Source organism: Anolis sagrei, chromosome 4 (genome assembly GCF_037176765.1).
Source record: "Anolis sagrei isolate rAnoSag1 chromosome 4, rAnoSag1.mat, whole genome shotgun sequence".
NCBI classification, from domain to species: domain Eukaryota; kingdom Metazoa; phylum Chordata; class Lepidosauria; order Squamata; family Dactyloidae; genus Anolis; species Anolis sagrei.
The window spans coordinates 207,451,081-207,470,898 of NC_090024.1; the positions used below are offsets into that span (position 1 = coordinate 207,451,081).

Consider the following 19,818-nt stretch of genomic DNA (forward strand, 5'->3'; position numbering starts at 1 on the left):
TACCTCGCTGCCATGTTTAACAGCAGAGCCAAAAGAAAGCAGGATGAGCAGTGAGAGTGAAGAATTGGGGATGGGCAGTAGTCAAATGCTAAGTAAAATAGCAGAAATGATTAAAGGAACGGCTGAAAGACAAATAAAGGAAATGAACTTGAATTTGAACCTGATGTTTGATAAAGAAAGAGAAATAAGGAAGGGCGAAATTCAGGCATTGAAGCAAGAAATTCTGACCAGCAATAAAGAAATGAGAGAAGAGTTGGACGCGGAACGAAAAAGCTCAGATGGAAAATTTCAGACAATAAGAGAAGCCCTGGAGATTGCACAGGGAGAAATACGAAAAAACAAAGCAGAAATTGAAAGAAGCACACAGGAACAACTGGTACTCAAACAACAAACGCAAAAAAATGAAAATAGGCTCTCTGATGTGGAAAGAAAGTTTGTGTACATGCAAGACAACCAAAGAAGAAACAACGTAATCATAAAAAATTATCCAGAAGGAAACAAGAAAGAAGATCTGAAATCTGAGATCTTGAAATGGTTGCAAAAGATTTCGCCAACACTAAGCTGGTCAGAACTGGATATTGAGAGAGTTCATCGCCTTCCGGCTGGAAGAAATAGAATAATTCCTAGGAACATAATAATTCGATTTCACAATTTCGCAAAGAAAGAAGATTTGATGAAAATATTAAAGAAAAATCCAGATCTCCTAAAGATGGGCGACTCAAAATTGGAAATATTTAATGACTACTGTCCTGAAACTAAGAATTGGAGATACTCAATGAAGCCTATTACGACGCAGTTAATGAAAGCTGGAATTGTGTACACCTGGGGATACCCTATCTTTCTTAAATTTCAATGGAAAGGCAAGAAATATAGAATCGACACACTGGAACAAGGTTATCAACTACTGGAGGAGCTTGGCATAGTAAGAAGACAAGAGAGAGATCGAAAGGAAGAGGAGGTGAAGGATCCGGATGGAGGAGAATTGGAGGAATTAATCGGTGCCGTTGGAGGAATCGAGATGTAAGAAGAAACTATACACTGCAATCAAGCTTTTTATTGATTTAAAATGAGCACTCGGGGGGAGGGAGACTCTGGGCCACGGGATGACTTCGCCCCCCCCTCCCCAATTGGGAAGGCCGGGGGCCATGATTGGGACGAGCAGTCCCGAAGATTGGAAGGGGAGGAAGGGGGGAACGAGGGAAGTGGGGGGATTGGGGGGGAGGGGGGAATGGGGAGTAAGGGTAGGGGAGGGAAAGGGACAAGGGTTCACGTTGTTTCAAGCCACAAAAAAGCTTTTAAAGGGAAATGGAAATGATGTCCCATAAATTAAGAATCTCAACACTTAACACGAGAGGGTTGGGGACGGTAATTAAGAGAAGGCGGATTGAATCTTTACTGAAGAAGGACGCAGCGGACCTCATCTTCCTACAGGAAACACATCAAAATAGGCGTGGCTCAAACGAGCTAAAGTCAAGCTGGATAAGGAACTATGAAACACCTTTTGGGTCATCAAAGTCAAGAGGAGTAGCAATAATAATAGCTAAGAAATGTAATTTTGTCACAAACAAGGTATTGAAAGATGAAGAGGGAAGATATATAATAATATATGGGGAGGAGATTGGTAAAAGGGAATGAAAGTAGATATACATATTATTCATCGGTACATAAGGTATATACAAGAATTGATTATATTTTTGTCTCCAAAAATATGACAAGTAAAGTACTAAATGCTGATATAGGTATGATTAAGATTTCGGATCATGCTTTGGTTTCAATTGAGATTGTGTTGAAATGTGATTATGACAAAATGAAAAGGTGGAGGTTAAATACAAGAATACTAAATCACAAAGAGATAGTAGATAAAGTGCAAGCAGAATGGCAAGAAATATGGGGCTTTAATGAAAAGGGGGTGACAAAGGGAGTTCTATGGGACACTATGAAAGCAGTGACCAGAGGGTTATGTATAAAAGAGACAATTAACTTAAAAAGAAGGCAAGAAGAAAGGAAAAGGAATTTAGAAAGAGAAATAGAAGAGATTGAAAAAGCATATGTAATAAAGAGAGATATACGAATTTATGCTAGGTTAAGAGCAAAAAAAGAGGAATTGGATAAAATGGAAATAGACGAAGTTCAAGAAAATTTAATTTATTTAAGGAGGGAATATTTTGAGTTTAGTGATAGGAATTCAAAGATGCTAGCCAAATCAACCCAGAAAAAGAAAATGGAAGGAATGATAAATACGATAAAAGATAAAACAGGTAAATTATGTAGAGCTATGAAAGAAAAATTGAAAGTATTTGAAGAATTTTATAAAGAACTATATCAAACCAAAGCAAGCCCCATAGAGGCAATAAGGAAATATGTGGAGGAAAATTGGGAGAGTAAGCTGGAGGAGAAAGATAAAGAGTTACTGGAACAACCTATTAAGAAAAAAGAAATAGAGGAAGTTATTAAGAAATTAAAAGTAGGGAAAGCTCCGGGCTTGGATGGTCTAGGGACAGAATATTATAAAAGCTTTAGAGAAGTTTTAACCCCAAAATTATTAGAATTGTACAATGGAATAATGAAGGGAGATAAAATACCCGAATCATGGAGGAAATCATTAATAATATTAATACCTAAACCTGATAAAGACTTAACAGACCCAGGGTCATATAGGCCCATATCATTAATTAATCAGGATGCAAAGATATTGTCCGCGATAATAGCCAATAGAATGAATAAATGTATGTATAAGTACATAAAAGAAGATCAGTGCGGGTTTATAAAAGGAAGACAAATGTCAAATTTGATAGGGAGAGTATTAAATAAAATTCATTGGGCTAAAGAGGGGAAAGAAAAAGCAGGGATATTATCGTTAGATATTTTTAAAGCGTTCGACTGTGTGGAATGGGAGACATTAAGGGAAATATTGAATAAATTTGGAATGGGAAATAGAATAAAAGGAGTACTAAAACAATTTTACTCAAGGAACTCAGCAGTGGTAACTATAAATGACGGAGTCACAAACGAAATAAAAGTGACTAGAGGAACCAGACAAGGGTGTCCTTTGTCTCCGATACTATTTGCCATGGTGATAGAACTGTTTGCTAATAACATAAGGAATGATAAAAATTTAGAAGGGTTAGGAAAAAAGGAGAAACAGAAGGTGAGTTTATTCGCTGACGATACATTGTTATTTATAGAAAATATAGTGGAGAAAATGGATAGAATAAAAGAACATTTGGAGATATTTGGGAAAGCAACAGGTTTACAAGTTAATTGGAACAAGTCAGAAATGATGCTACTTAATTATACAAGAGAAGAAGAAAAAGATTTTATAGAACAGAGCAAAATGGGAATAAGAATTAAGAACAAACTAAAATACTTGGGAGTAATAATAACTAAGGATTTAAAAGAGATAGAGGAAGTAAATGTAGTAACATTAAGGAAAGAAGTCCAGAAAAAATTAATAGAGTACGAAGGTATACACTTATACTGGTTTGGAAGAATAGCATTAGTAAAAATGAAAATACTTCCAAAAATAAATTTTATATTTAGGATGCTACCACTTCAAATTACAGAAGAAGAACTAACTAGATGGCAACAAATGATTAATAAGTACTGTAATGGAAGTAAAAGAAACAGACTAAATAAACAATTATGGTACAGATCGCAAAAGGAGGGTGGACTGGCGTTACCTAATATAAAAAAATATTATGAAGCAAGTAGATTAAGTTTGGTTATAGAAGGAATGGTCAAAAAAGAGGGAATAGATTGGCTTAGCAATGATTCAGGAAAAGTGGAAGATGAAACTTGGAATATATTCTTTAAACAGTTTACTAGAAAAGAAATGAGGGAAATTAGAAACCCAATGCTGAGCAACATACTGAAAGTATGGAATAAATATAAGGGGAGGTTAATAAAGGAGGGATCAATTATAACCCCAATAGTGATGGAAAAGAAGTTCCCAAAAAATTTAAAAAAAGTAATGGATAAAAAGGTAAGGGAAATAAACTTAGATAGGATAGGGGATTGGATGAAGGTGGAAATGAAGAGGGAAATGATGTTGGAAGAGTTTAAAGAAATAAAATTGTCATGGTTTCATTGTATACAATTAGAACAATGGTTAATAAACTGGAAAAAAAATAATAGAAGTGGAAGCCAACTCAATCAATTCGAACAAATAATACAGAAGGGAAGGGCTGTAGAAGAACATGAAAATTTGAGAGGTATAATTAGCAAAATTTATAAGATACTAATTGAAATGAAGGATGAAAAAACAAAAAAGTGCACCCTTAAAGAGATTTGGGAAGAGGATTTAGGGATAAAAATAAGTGAAATAGAGTGGCAACAATTATGGGGACAAAGACATTTAAAAAATTTATCGATACGAGTTAAAGAAAACTATTACAAGTTAATATGGAAGTGGTACTTGACACCGGTAAGAATAGCATATATGAATAAAAATAACTCAATAAATTGTTGGAGAGGGTGTCAAGAACCAGGAACATACATACACATGTGGTGGCAATGTAAATATGTAAATAATTTTTGGGAGAAAGTATTTAGAGAAATAGAAACTATAATGAATATAAAATTAGATAAAAGTCCTAGTATAGCCTTACTATCATTATATAACGATAAGCAATTGAAAAAGGAGGATAAAGAAGCGATAATAAACTTACTAACTATAGCAAGACTGCTTATAGCAAGGAATTGGAAAAAAGAAATGAATATACAAATAGAGGAGTGGTATAAAGAAGCATGGAAAATAGCAATAAATGATAAATTGACATGTATATTAAAGGTCAAAAAAGGTATATGGAAACAAAGCGATTTTGATGCTGTATGGGGAAGATTTGTGGTAAATGGATTAAAAAATAAGGAAGGAAAATTACCGTCACAAGAAGAAATGAAATTTTGGACAGATGAAATGTAAGAATGGTGGCTTGAGACGGGTGGAGGGGAGCACTGTGGTGAAAAAAGGAAGAAAAAAAAAAGAGAAAAGGGGGGGAAATGTCAGAGCAAAACAAAAAAACAACATGTTAAAGAGGTTGATGTACAAAATGTAATACTATGTAATAAATGTGATAAATCAATAAAAAATTATTAAAAAAAAAAAAAGGAAACAAATGGTGCCATGTTAGGATTTTTTCAGTTGCTTTCGCTGTGGCATTTTTAAGGTTTACAAGAGTTTTCTGGCATATGTTTACGCAGGCTGAAGTCTACTTTGTCAGATGCAGACCAGAAGCTGATCCGAGCTGGTGTGCAAAGATTAAATAATAGTTTACTAGTTGATTATGAGAATATTTAAATAAATTATTATATCTGTGCAGAAACAGGGCAAAGAACGAGTGAAAAAGCAGAAGGCTCATTTTTGGTCTGATAAGCCATGGTCCAGCATCACATGGCTATCATATCTTCTCTTCGCCATCAGTTTTTTTTTTTTCATTCCTGTCCTTGCAACTTGATGTAGTTAAAGCTCTTTCTGGCCTTGTTTTTAAGAGATACATTCATTATTACTCTCACAAAAGAATTCATTATAAACTCTTTGTATTACACAGTTCTCTTCCTTTCTTGTGCTAACTATAAAGCTTGGTACATCAGGACAGCATTTATGAACACCTTCAAGGTTTTTGAAATGTAAAATTATTAATATAAATTCCATTTCTTTCTGCAATGCTTGTCTTCTTCCTGCTTGGCTGCCTTTCTTCCTTCCTTCCTTCCTTCCTTTCAGATTTTGAAGAATGTAGAGTCTTCCAGAAATGTTCAGCCGCACTTCCTAGAGTTCTTGCTCTCACTTGGATGGTCAGTTGATGTGGGAAAGCACCCTGGTTGGACAGGGCATGTTTCAACTAGCTGGTCCATTAACAGCTTCTGCGATGATGAGGGATCTGAGCAAGGTGCGAAGCTGTGGTGCAGAGTTTTTTCTGCTTTAATGCTTTCTGTCATTTACATGGTTTTGATTTTCATGTTTCAGAGGAGGATAAAATTGAGAGTTAGCTCATGCAGATCCTCCAGTATTAGAGCACATCCTCTGTTCAAGATCTCAGTGGTTAAAATGCCCCTTGAAGTGAACACTTGCTGCATTGGAAGAGATGAGAAGACTGTACATTTGCTGCTACCATCATTTCAGTGTAATTTTGAAAGGAGGACCTTCACATTGTTGCTTTTCTTCTTGTAGTCAAGACTCCTTCAGGAGTGAAGTGGGAGCGTGAGGGGTATTCTTGGGTTATTGTAGTCATTGGAGATGCTTCGGTCACTACCTGTTGTAAAAGAGAACTCTCTTGGGAATCGGAAGACCATCTTCCAACATGGTTGAAATTACTTTTTTTTTTTTTGCAGAATTGTGTGTATGTATGGGGATTTTGCTTTCCAAAGTCCTTTGAGAGATTATATTACTATATTTAAAGTATTTCTGTATCTCCTTCCAACCCATAAGGTCTCCAAAAGCAATGAACAAATAAAAATCAAGTAAAACAATACAAAGATTTAAAAAACATTTTAAAACATATCAAAATCACTTTTTAAAAAAACCTGTAAAAGAAATGTAGCCACCTTGTCTCCAGCTGTTGTCCATTCCTGTTTTAATGCTTTGCTTTGCATGGATTTTGATCTCTCTATGATTTATCATGGTTTTAGGATGTTGGCCTAGAAGTTAATAGTAAGTTTGAAAATGAGAAAAATATAGCTCCTGTTGCAGACCTTGGAAGCAATGTTTTACGAGTAACAAGACTGCCTGTCGCATTTTACTTCGACAGTTTCCCAGTTTACTTCTTAGAACAATAACATTATAATTTTATTTTTTATTTATTTACTTCATTTTTACCCAGCTTTTCTCACCCTGCAAAGGACTCAAGGCGGCTTACAAACGCCAGCAAAATTCAATGCCACATGGACATAACAATAAAACATGCCCCATCAAATTATAAAATTGTTAAAACATATGAATAATCAAAACAATTCAACAATAAAACAGATTAAAAACCATATAAAGTGCTGACTCTTGATCTCATACTTTTCCATAGTCATTTTCTAAAGTCCATAGTCATTATTCAGGTTGTTGAAGTCCAATTCTGTAATATCCTATTCGCTAACGCCTGTGTACAAAGCCAGGTCTTAAGCTTTTTTCTAAAGGCCAGGAGGGATGGGGCCTGCCTAATGTCACTATGGAGGGAGTTCCACAGCCGAGGGGCCACCACTGAGAAGGCCCTGTCTCTTGTCCCCACCAATCACAGTTGCGAAGAGGGTTGGATTGAGAGCAGGGCCTCCCTAGACAATCTTCAAGCTCTTGTTGGCCCATAAAAGGAGACAAGTTTGTTATGACAGTGTGTTTTGCAAATATTTTTATCTCATGCCATGAGTAATATTTTCTTATTACTTTTTCACTATTTTGGTGGAGGCAAAAACGTCATAGGAGGCATTTTGAGGAGACATTTTCAAATGTTTGTTTCCTGAAAAGGGACTATGAGAAGTAAGGGACATATACAGAAGTTTTTAAAACAGTTATGTTTCTTTTGCAGCAGGTGGGTTTCATAATAAGTTACACAGTATAATTTCTGTAAACCGTAACTTTCCAAACTTATGCTTAAACGTCATGAACATCTTCCCATTTATTTTTTGTTTCCTTCATTTTTAGATGAAATCATCTCTTCAGAAGATGTTGGAGCCAGTCTCTTTAATGGGCAGAAGAAAGCACTCTATTATGCAGATGCTCTTACAGAGATAGCTTTTGTAGTCCCTTCCCCTGTGGAGTCCTTAAGTAAGTATGCTGTGTTTGTGTCTGTTGAGTCTATGACCAATATAAAGATTTCAGTGTTTACCTTAGGAATACATCATGATTTGCAACAGTTTGTGTACAATTTAGTGTGTATCTAATTCTGTTTTGCAGTATATCACCCTTTCCACACATACATGTATGTGTGGGAAGGGTGATATACTGCAAAACAGAATTAGATACACACTAAGTCTTCAGAGATGTGTTGTAGAGAACCCAAATTGGTTTGAGCTTTCTCTGCATGTTTCTGCTGTCTATGCTTTATCAAAATAGTTTGCATTTAAGTGTTAAGTGATTGCCTGTTATGTACTTAATATTTATCCACTTTTACTTTAAAGTGACATGGCCCTATAAGGATTTTCCAAAGTCTTGGAGCGATTTCAAATCCTGTATTTATTCAAATCTAACGCTCACCCTTTTTGGCTAAATTATCTCGCCAAAATATGGTAATACGGTAATCTTAGTGCTGATTCAAAGCAATAGGGGAAGCTGCTTCAGGAGCACCTGGAGCTCCTATTTGGGGGGTGTCACCCATAATATTGTCATAACTCAATGCTATGTAATCCTGGAATTTGTAGTTTGGTGAGGCATTTACACTCTTTGGTAGAGAAGACTCAAAGCCTTGTAAAACTACAGCCCCCATGACTCCATAGTACTGAACTGAGATAGTTTCATTCTACAGCATAGATGCATCCCAAGGTTTACTATCCCATTGCTGAAAGGTTTGGTGATCTAACATTTCTAAGAGTGCACCTTTTGCTGCTGCACATTCCATTTGTCAGCAAATTTGGTTTCAAGGTTTTGAAAACTGAGGTACACATTAGATCCGATGGTGCATTAGACTTGAGTAAATGTAGGTATAAACTTTTAAGGTACCTGGAAAAACACTGAATCCCTAACATTATTAGTTAAAAGGAAGATGCAGAAAAAGAAAGAACCTAAATACCTGCTGCTGATTATGGTTGATGTAATGAAGATAGATGCTAGCTGTGGTATAATAAATTCTGCTTATAAGTTTTATATTGGCATTAAAAATGTATTGATACAATGCAACCAGATGTGATTGGTAAATATATTTGGTATGGAACTGCGAAGATTGAATGATCCTAACTGCAATGATCATTCAGTCTTCGCAGTTGATTACTTCCTGCTGGTAGAAAAATGTTGGCGTAAGAACAGAGCAAGTGTCTTATTGAGGTGGACCAGTGGTCCATCTAGTTCGTTATTATAGATGCCTAAATGACAATAGCTTTTTGAAGTTTCAGGCAAGAGTTTAGCCGGCAGTACTGGAACTCCCAGAGATTGAATATGAGACCTTCTGCCTTCTGCAAACCAAGTGTTGCAAGTATTTCCTGACAGAAACATCTCCCTTTTGTCTTTTAGCAGATTCACTGGAAAGCAATGCCTCAGACCAGGAAAGTGACACCAGTATGGATCTCCTACCTGGAATACTAAAGCAGCCAGCGCTGACACTTGAGCTCTTCCCCAATCATACAGACAATCTTAGCTCTTCTCAGAGGGCAAGTGTATCCTGTATTTATAAAGGGAGGACTGTAGTTTATATGCAAGTAGTGGTCTCGTTTATCCATTAATTTTATTTCTAACATTTGTATGCTGCCCTATGCATAAAATTGTCTGAGCTGCTTACAGTAAAAAAAAAAAAAATCAGAATAGTCAGCCCCTGCAATTAAATAATATGGATTGTGTGACAGATTGTGAAAATATTTAACTCAGAATTCAGAATGCTTTTTAGGACCACATATTTTATTATCTGCAGTAACTAAGGACTTTCTCATGAGGTTTTTAAGCCCAATACAGACATGCTGTTCCTGTCCTTCACCCAAGGTTGTTTTTCTGAGGTTTTATGGCAAAATTGTCTCATTTGCAATCCAATGCCAGATTTTTCCCTGGGGCAATAGGAAGCTCCAGCAGATTTAGGAGGAGAGGAAGCTCCCTTTTCCCAACACTGTGCCTTGTTTACCCCTCAAAAAGACTTTCTCCAAAGGGCTGAGAAACCCTTTGGATCCTGTTTTCATGATGGCTATAGTGGAGGAGGAGAATAACAACATGCCCCATCACATTAGCCCTGCATACCATTTTAGATTTGAGTTGAAAGTACACAATTTAGGCTTTGAGGAACCTTCTCTAACAAAGGGAGATCGGAAAAATGTAAATGTAATGATTTCATGTATATTATGCATGTGGAACAAAGATAAAGAAATCTAATCCTATGGGAAATGTTCAAGCTTGGGCCTGCCACAATGCAATATTTATTTTTTTTCTACAATGAGTTGTTGATTTGCTTTGAAATGTTTGTGCAGTGCAGACTGAATGCACACCGTTACTTTATCATTTAGCAAATGCTTGTTCTTGGGATATTTTGTCAACAGCTCAGCCCAACTTCCAGATCAAAGAAGTTGCCGCAAGGCCGAGCTGTTCCTCCTCTGGGACCTGAAACCAAGGTGTATGTGGTTTGGGTTGAACGTTATGATGATATAGGTATGTGAAGCATTTTTGCTGTTGGATAGATTGGATGAGAACAAGTGGCTTTGTGTCCAATTATGTTATGCTTAGACTTAAATATCAGTAATTTAATTTGTTTCCAGTTAAGTTTTCTAACAACTGTTCTTGGTGTCTCAAAAGGAAACACACTTGGCAATTAAACCTATGTTGAATGTCATTATGTTGCAGAGAACTTCCCTCTGTCTGACTTGGTTTCAGAGACAAGTACTGGAGTAGAAACCACAACAAATAGCAGCACTTCATTAAGGTATGGCTTTCCCTTTTTTTCCCATTGTACTGCTTGTAGGTCACTTCTACATGTGGATTACACATTACCTTTTGTTATTTCCTTTACTCCTGGAAGCAATACACCGACACACTACATGTAAGCTTACTTGCTTGTAGATTTTAGCTCCAGCAGCTGTGAGAGTGTATTGGCACTTCAGGGATGGTGGAAATTGCTGTGGAAGAGAATGATAACCATGAAGTACAGCAGCACAGCACATTCTTTCAAGTATGGCAAGGATGGCAGGGATGCTTTACTCATGGAGTAAACTCAGGAAACAGTTACAACAGTAAATATGTACCATTATCCTAATATTTCATGAACGCGTTGCAGTTAATGTTCCTTTGAGATTCTTTTCTGTGTAATGACTCAGTAATTTGTGGGTAAGCATCACATCATGACCACTCATCTCAATTTTGGTCATTACCAGTTGTTTATTGACTTTTGGGGTAATTAAGTATATCTTTTGTATCGCCACTACAATTTTTGTGATATTGCTGTAGTCTTGTCTATTTCTGTTGGTGGTTAGGAATGTAACAATTCAATATGGTATGTTCAAAAAAATTGAAACCTGCCCAAAATGTATACTGTATTGTTGTCTTTAAATATTCATTGACTTTGTTGACTTTTTTGTGCATTTGAAGGTCCGCTACTCCTGAAAAAGAAGTTGCAGTGATTTTCATCCATCCTCTAAACACAGGATTATTCAGGGTAAAAGTGCAAGGAGCTACTGGGAAATTCAGCATGGTCATCCCACTGGTGGATGGGATGATTGTTAGTAGGAGAGCTTTAGGTAAGTCTTTGAAGTTAGCAGGTGATCATTAACTTACCACAATTAGGTGTGAATGCAGTGTGCTGAATGACACAGGTCCTATGCAACTAGCCATGGTTGCTGGAAGATTCTAGAGGGTCATCCAAAATGCTTACTTTTTCCAATTTCAGCACATATCTATCTGCCTGCAAAGTAAAGTAGCTTTCTTTCCCTTTTTGAAAGAAATCTTTGTCAGGAAACGTTCCATTGTAGTAGGTGATCTGGGAGGCTTTCCTTGGGGTCCCTACTACTGTAACAGTGTCAAGAAGAGACCATGATTGGTGTGCAAGTGGCTGAATGGTGATCTCAAATAACCTTTAGCAAATGTCCTGGAAGGAATAACCAGTATTAACTTCATTCTTTTTCTCATTTAAGGTTTCTTAGTGAGACAAACAGTAATAAATATATGTCGAAGAAAAAGGCTGGAAAGTGATTCGTACAATCCCCCTCATGTCCGTCGAAAACAGAAAATAGCTGACATTGTCAATAAATACAGGAACAAACAGCTGGAGCCAGAGTTTTATACTTCACTTTTCCAGGAGGTTGGACTTAACAACTGCAATCCTTAGACCATGTCGTCACTGAACAATTAGATCAGAACTTGGTATCTACAGCATTGAGAATACCTTCCTTATCTTGGATCTCCTGTATAAAGTTACCACAACCTGAGCATGACTTCTGCTTCTGTTGCAAGGGAGCCAAGAAAACACACTATAGTCTCCTGCCCTGCAAGCCCTTTGACTACAGCTTCACACCATCACTGCTGCAGAAACAAGCTTTCGTCAGCATTTATTATATAGTAATGATCAGAGGAATATGTAGCAGAGAGAGAGGGTTAACTGCACGCCTTGAAGTTTTCAGTGTTTCCACGAGGTCTCTGATTTTTGAGCAGAGAAGGTTAAGACCTCAAGGTCTGTTCTGGGTATCTGTAGAAGATTCAGGAGCAAAATCTTTCACATCTCGTGAAAACGAGATACATTGTGTGACTGTCTGTTTTTATTTCATACTTGTAAACAAGCCTGGTATAATTTTGTTTAGTGTTAAGACAGCGGTTTCCATTTGGCTCTTTCTTCCCTCTGTCTGCAGACACAAAATGTATGTCCAATAAGCCTGTTACTCAAAGTTGGGTTACCTTTGAAAATGTTGCCACTCTCTACTTCTCCTGATTTATTGGCAGAGGAGGCAGCAGAGGAGTAGACTGCACCTTTGGACCAAGGTTACTCTTGGTTTGGGACTGGTGCATGCCTGTCTAGCAGTGTCCCATCTTATGCACCCATTTTAGAAAGAGGAGCAACAGCCCTTATCATAAAGTAGGGGTTGTGGAAAGAGCCCCATCTTTGCATGTAGTGATAGCAATTCACTATGAAACCTGAACAAAAAGTAATTGAGATGGAAACACTCATTGAAGAACCAAACAGAACTTCCCTTACTGGTCCCACATTTCATCCATTCGCTGTAAGTAAAGTGGTGGACTTATTTAAAAAGCTTAAGTCTTGGAAGAATATGGTTAGGTAATGTCAGGCCATGAGGTTTGAACTTGAAATTATCTGCTGAGTCTGTTCCCTCTCAGTGAAATTGTTTTATCCCTCTTTTTCTTTCATTAGTTGACAATATATCAGTCTGAAGTAGATGTTAAAAAGAGTTGCCATTTCTTGGTCAAAACATCTGGAAACGTTGCAGTCCCCCTCTCCCTCCCCCAGCAGCGGGGGAGTCATATTTCTTCCTATTTCCACGATTTCTGTTTCATTGGCTACTCTGTTCTGTATTGCAGTATACTAAGAGAGCAGAATAGTAATAAATATAGAGCTGCAAGTTTTTGATGGTGACAATCACATTAACATCTAGTTCTGGTTTTTAATAAATTATTAGATGACTGAGTATTTTCTTAGTGTTATTTACACATAGAGAAAAATATCATTATTTTAACAACATTCAGCAAACACTGATAAAATCAAGCTGCGTGTTTTACGCGTGGAGATCTGTGGAGAGGATTCTAAAAGAGCTATATACATAATCTGCATCTGGAACAAAGCTGATATATGGGTGAGAATAATTAACGTTTACTATTGGACAGAACTGATACATATGCAGATAACTAGTTAAGAGTTTCTGTTTTAATTTTGTAATCTCTTCTAAAGCAGCACAAACTGTCTTTCCTTAAAGGGCAAGTGGCCAGTATTCTAAAGCAGGAAGAATCCCTCTCCCAGTGATAGTAAGGTTATTTTGTTTCTTATATATCTAAAATTAATAAATACGGCATTTTAAGTTTCTATGCCCAAATAGCCTTTATAGCACCAGAGTGTGAATGCCTGCTCTCTTGCTCTTAATGACAACATTTAAAATCTTTTGCCTTTGCCTTCTGCTTAATCCAGCCTTTCCTGTGTACACTATAAAAAACTTGAATGTGTGTGCTAGCTGTATAACACACACAAAATGCAAAGGTGTTGGCTCAGAGCAGTGGTTCTGAACCTGGGGTCCCCAGATGTTTTAGCCTTCAACTCCCAGAAATCCTAACAGCTGGTAAACTGGCTGGGATTTCTGGGAGTTGTAGTCCAAAACACCTGGGGACCCACAGGTTGAGAACCACTGGCTTAGAGCATTATCTTTCTACATTTCGATACACAGATATTTGAAGGAAGGAAACAACCTAATAGCCCTCAACAGAAAATGCAATAGTGAGTTGGTTTTTTGAACCAAGATAGTAAGGAAAAATATTTTGAAACTAGTGATCTGCCAAACTAGCTAAAGTTAAACAGGTGGGAAGGGAATTTATTAAATTTACACTGGCTGTTTGATCTGGTCTACAGACATGGCCAAATTTGTTATTCAAGACTTGAAATAAATTGTCATTTACCATATCCTTTCAAATTTAATTATCTGGCCTTCAAGAAAAAAATGCTGTTTGTCTAATTGTGATAGGACCTCAAAGATTACTTGTGTAGAAGTCTTTTCCTCCAGGTGTTCCTTTCCAGGTTTGTTTCTCCAGGACTTGACCAGATTTCATACTTTGCTTGAAATAGCCTTAATTTAGTCTATATTTCAATAAGTTCTCAATTAGGCATGATGTTCTAAATCCACGTTATCCTAACTTCAAATATGTATTTTCATATTTACATATCCACCACACAGGTGGATTCAGAATTGAATCCTAAATTTGTATGTGTTTACTACTTTTGACTCTGCTCAAAAAATGCGGAGGAGGTAAATTGAGCAGTGATCTCTCCAAACAGCACTGAGTAATTAATGAAAACGTGTAAGGGCTCGCTTTCACTGCGTTCTCCCAGATGTTGTATATTATGTGATTTTTCTGTACAGATGCTGGTTGTCTGTTTTATACATATGTAAAAGAGAAGGCTTCCAAATGCACTGATAACTTCGTCTCACGTGTGCAGAGCTGTTGACCGACTTGACTGCAATAAAATGTTTTGTCTAGGCCTCTCTAAGCACAGTTGCATTTGAAAAATTGTTTCTTTCTATGTTAAATGAGACTCATAAGACATAAAGCAGTCCTTGGGCTGGTGTCTTCCAAATGTGTTGCACTGTTAAGTCCCCACTTCTCAAGACCAAATGGCCACTGGCATTCAGTCTAGGAATCAGGAAAGTTGTAGAGGACACCAGGCTGAAGAAGGCTGGCATAGAGGAAGCATCCGAGGGGAGGGGGCTCTATACATTTCCAGCTCTTGTTTTGAATAGCATGCTGCAGGATAATGAAAAGAATCAAGTTTGTAGAACATACTTGCTTCATACCATTTACATTAATAGTTCCTCTGATTATTTTGTCTGGCTATTATAATTACTATGTATTGTTTGTTTTCATTTTAGTCTCTTGAAGAGAGACAATAGGGCTATGAACACTTACCCAGTCTCTTTCTATCATCAATATTGTTATGCTTGCAGTCCTCTTTAAAAGAGAGCATTATGCTGATGATAAATCAAGGAAGTAAAATGCCATTTTTTCAGCACTATGACAAGTGTCCATTTTAGTATCTTTATAATAAAGAGTTTTCATTTAAGAAATATAAAGTACCTTTCTTAAGCAAACCCTTCAAGGATAATATAAATGTAAACCAAAAAATTTCAATTGAGAAAGGAAATGAAGGCAATCATGTAAGGAAAAGTCGTCGTTTTGTATGCAGAGATGTATAAAGCAATTGAAGGAAACAAAGCTTACTTCCAGTCTTCAGTACGAGCCCTATTTATTTCAGGAGGAACGGATAGGAATGCCTTAAGGATTGTGCTCCCCATTATTCATAGTCACTTCCTGGCAGGGAGTTATACAGCTGTCCTTCAGGGTCCAGAATATTTAGTCAAGGAGGATTACAGGACTAATTCAACATCAATAAATGAACAAAAATACAACTGGCTCAGTGATGGTTGCACATTTCAAAGAAAATCTCTTTGAAGGACAACTGGATTCTGCAGGTGTGCTTAGAAGGAGGTGGCTGTATACCATGTGCTTGAAATCATGTACAATTGTGTATAAAGTTCTGTATGTTGCCAAGACATGATCTTTTTGTTCTTACTGTATTTTCTGTAAATATTCCTAGCACTAAGTTGTAAAGGCAGACTGTAAATACAGAGATGTGAAGCTACGTTCCTCTGTCTCTAGTACTTTATCTCTCATTTAGGGGAGGCACAAAGGCTTGTTTGTTATTATGCCAATCCTTTGCCCTGAAAAAAAAACACCAGATAATGAATGTAACACAACACAACTAGTCAAATAAATTTAAAAGATATTCTTATGTATTGAACCTAGTGGTCCTCAGTTTATGAGATCATGCAGGTATGAGCCAAGATTGGCTAGGCAAGCAAGGATCGATGAAAGGGTTTTTGTTTTTTTCAGATAGGTCTGAAGCAAGAGAAAGATGAACAACGTGGTGGGACTGCACTCCTCAAACATGGTAAAATGTTAACATCATAATGAACAATGCCTATTACAGTATCTTTCATTTTGCTAAGGATGTACACTAAGGCTAAACTAACAGGACAATTAAATACAGGAATAGTGAGCTCACCGAGGAGGGCATGCTGGAGAGATGATAAAGGCTGTGAGCAAATGGAGAATGGCTCAACCAAATTAATTTTTAAAAATTGAATTATCTGTATATTTATATTCACATTATTCCCCCCTCCCCCTGCCCGATGAGGCAAACATCTGCAACCTCTCACATTTTGCTCTGCTACATTATGCATTAGGGATCTGTGGCAAGAATCCACCACTTAACATTGTTCTATTCTGGCATTTTGGAAGCTGTGGGTAGCAGCAGAAGGGAGATGGCACAGAAACCTGCCTGGTTTCATCCCAGGAGCCAAAAGTTCATATTTCTCCCTGGGCAGAAAAGGTTTTTGTTCTCAGCTGTGCTCCTTGCTGCAGTACTCAACTGTTTCATCATTGCTATCACTACCCCTGCTGGCATAGATACCTAGCAAAATATTCCATACAATTACTTTAGATCAGTGGTTTCCAACCTGTGGTCCGTGGACCACCAGTGGTCCCCAAGGACTAAAATATGGTCCGCGGCCTTACCATTACAACACCATTGCAATGAGAGCGACTGGTCTTGCGAAACTTATTTAATATGGTTTTCTGTGGGTGAGCAGATGGTGACGACTGGGTGGCCTATGTTCTGTATCAGAAACGAGCTGATATGGTTTATCCAATGCAGTTTTATGAATCAGCACCCTATATAACCAAACCGAATCTAAAGTTGACAAAAAACTGATTCATAATCCTTTATGGCACTAATATTGGAGAGTGGTCCCTGGTCAAAGTGGTCCCTGGTCAAAATAAGGTTGGCAGTCACTGCTTTAGATAATATGTCTCTTCGAAACTTAACAGATCTGCCTGTCTTACCTGATGTAAAGAGGGATGGTAATGCTAATATCACTACAAATGCTTTGTTACATGATATTCTTTTCTGGGCCACTCCTCATAGGGGAGGATTTCCAGAGCCAGACTTTTGGCATCTGAAATTTGTAAAATTTGCTATCCTGTTAGGGCCAGGTTTTGATAGCAAGAGCAGAGCCTCTCCCCTGCACACCATCAGCAAGATAAGCAGCAACATTCAAGATTATATCAAGGTCCACAAACAAACTGCAATTAGAGTAGTGACTAGTAGCATCATTGTCAATAAAAATTGCATTGTGCTGTTGACATTCAGCAGTCTGGAGCAGTTTGCCATTAATCCGGCCAATGTTAATATCAGTGGGAGATTTGTATTCAAAATTAAAAGCTGTTTTCTTAAAAGTTGCCCTTTTGAAACATTTAGTTGCTGTTTGGACTTTATGAATTTTCTTCCCATTTGTTCTAGCTAGGGGAAAAGGAGGCTTTGATATGCAAATCTTCTTTAAGGCCAATATTCTGTCTGTGGGCCCTTGTTTTAGGGATGCCTTCCATTAAATTCTGTTTTGTTATTCTATTATTCCAACAACAGCATCTTGCAAACTCACCTCTCCCTTAATTTGCAAAGCATTCATTTTGGAGTGTAATATTTTGGAAAACTATCAAAAAACAGCCCAGTTCCATGGGCTCTGAGATTCTCCAGGAAGTTGATATTTTCCTGAAGAATCTACGGCAGGAGTCTATATGCTCATTCAAAAATCAAGAGTCGGGATAATTTTGTACTCACAACTCTTATCCTAACAGCAGTTTGATTAGTGCTGCCTGAAAACTCATATAATGTCTTTAGTTTATCTCATATTTCTTTTGCACTTATCAAATCTTTGATGTGATAAACTATGCTAGTATCCACTAGTATGCTAGAATCCACAACTTTGTTGTTTCCTGCTTCTGTGAGTCACTGTCCTTTTACAGCATTATAGATACTTGCATTTGAATAGTCCATGACCAACATTTATAATTACCAACACTGAACTTTCCAGGACATTCCTCTCTTGTGCAGATGGGTAGGCACAGCCAGACTTGTTTCTCACTCTGTAAATATTCTGTATGATTCTGTTGACATTTGGCGATCTATCCGCAGTTACTTCTGCTTGTTTATTTAACACTTTCCGCCTACATTTACAACTGTTGTGATCCACTCTAAACAGACAGGTGTAATTAAATTCTACCAGGTGTTAGAAGTGAGAATAATATGTATCACATGAAAGGATAACTAGAGAGAGGCTTACTGTGCAGTGCTGCTTTTTAGTTCTTCATAGAGCCAAAGCCATTAAGAAAACATCTTTGCGGCACAGATGTAGTTGCCTTAGGAGCACAAATGGCAAAGTGCTTTCCCATGCTGCCTATAGCCCACCCCTGTTTTTCCTTCATTTCTGCTAACCTTAGTGCCAAGATGCAGCAGTTCTGCATTTGAATTCTCAGCATGCACCTAACCCCATGTTCATGAAAGCAGCTTTTCTCCAATGTTGCTGTTATGTGACAGCTGAGAAACTCTCGGTTGTTTCTGAATCTCTTGTTCATTGGTGGCAATGCTGGGGTAAGGCCAAAGGCTTCTCAAATCATTGCATTCCCACTTGTGAAGTTAGGATATTTATCATGGAATAATGCATGGCATAATGGAGCAAAAGATATTTCTGGGCAAGAAAGCATGGATTGCTATCGAAGGGTTTTCTCCGCGTTCGTATCAAGCCCAGCAAATCTATAGATGCTTGCACATTTGCTGCTTCAAAAACCACAGATAATGTATTTTCTTGGTATTCAAACTGAAGAAGACATAGTACAACAACCTATACAAAACTAAATTGATCTGGACCTGGCTGGGATTTGAAGAGAAGACTGTTTGCCTGTTTGCAGTATGTCTGTTAAACATCTGCCATCCTCATATTTATATGTAACTTGTCAGGTATTCTCTATTGTAAGCAACAGACAAGACTAAAAGTACCATACTTAACGGAAGCTCTTTCTCTATGAATTATCTTATCTACCATTTTTTCCTACTCTACTCATAATATAAAGAAACAGTATTATGTTCATTTATTTCAGTGCCTTGATCAACGAACCCATGGAGTATCTGTGGAAATGCTCATATACTACGCATAAGTATTAGTATTTGCTGAGACAGGTCTCATCTGAGCTCTATCACTATTGACTCTATATATTTTTTGCCCTGAAGAAAAAGGCAAGATGCTTAGTTAAATTTACAAAAAATAACTTGACTGATATCTAACTTAAGAGGCACACCACAGTTGGGCAGCCGAAGAACACATATAGATTTGTCAATATATAATAAACAATAGATTCAGGAGGAATGGTCTAAGAGGCACTGCTGTACACCATAATCTATCACTTGAAGCAATTGCTTCACTGGGCTTCATGATAGTGTTGACTCCCATGTTCTATTGCTGGAAGCTATAAATTACATGGAAAAGCAATGGATATTGTTCTTGGCTTTGGTGCTTTTGTTACAATATGCTACCTCATTTCAAGTCCAGGTCTAATGCTAAGAAGTAGCATTTCACCCAGGCTTTATACACCCCAACTTGAGAGTTCATCACCCA

At 37.3% G+C, this 19,818-nt stretch overlaps 1 protein-coding gene across 6 annotated transcripts in view; it reads left to right on the forward strand.

Annotated features, from left to right (window-relative positions):
- The window catches only part of RALGAPB (Ral GTPase activating protein non-catalytic subunit beta), a 63,745-nt gene extending 47,795 nt beyond the window's left edge, over window positions 1-15,950 (forward strand). For 5 of the 6 annotated variants that reach the window (XM_060772385.2, XM_060772386.2, XM_060772388.2 and 2 more), the window contains 7 exons: window positions 5,720-5,885; window positions 7,622-7,744; window positions 9,143-9,279; window positions 10,150-10,258; window positions 10,451-10,529; window positions 11,192-11,340; window positions 11,734-15,950. In XM_060772385.2, the coding sequence (XP_060628368.2) occupies window positions 5,720-5,885; window positions 7,622-7,744; window positions 9,143-9,279; window positions 10,150-10,258; window positions 10,451-10,529; window positions 11,192-11,340; window positions 11,734-11,927 (957 nt within the window). In that variant the 3' untranslated portion in view covers window positions 11,928-15,950. The remainder of the gene's footprint in view (window positions 1-5,719; window positions 5,886-7,621; window positions 7,745-9,142; window positions 9,280-10,149; window positions 10,259-10,450; window positions 10,530-11,191; window positions 11,341-11,733) is intronic. The other variant, XM_060772387.2, reaches the window with a different exon arrangement.
- The last annotated feature ends 3,868 nt before the right edge of the window (window positions 15,951-19,818 follow it).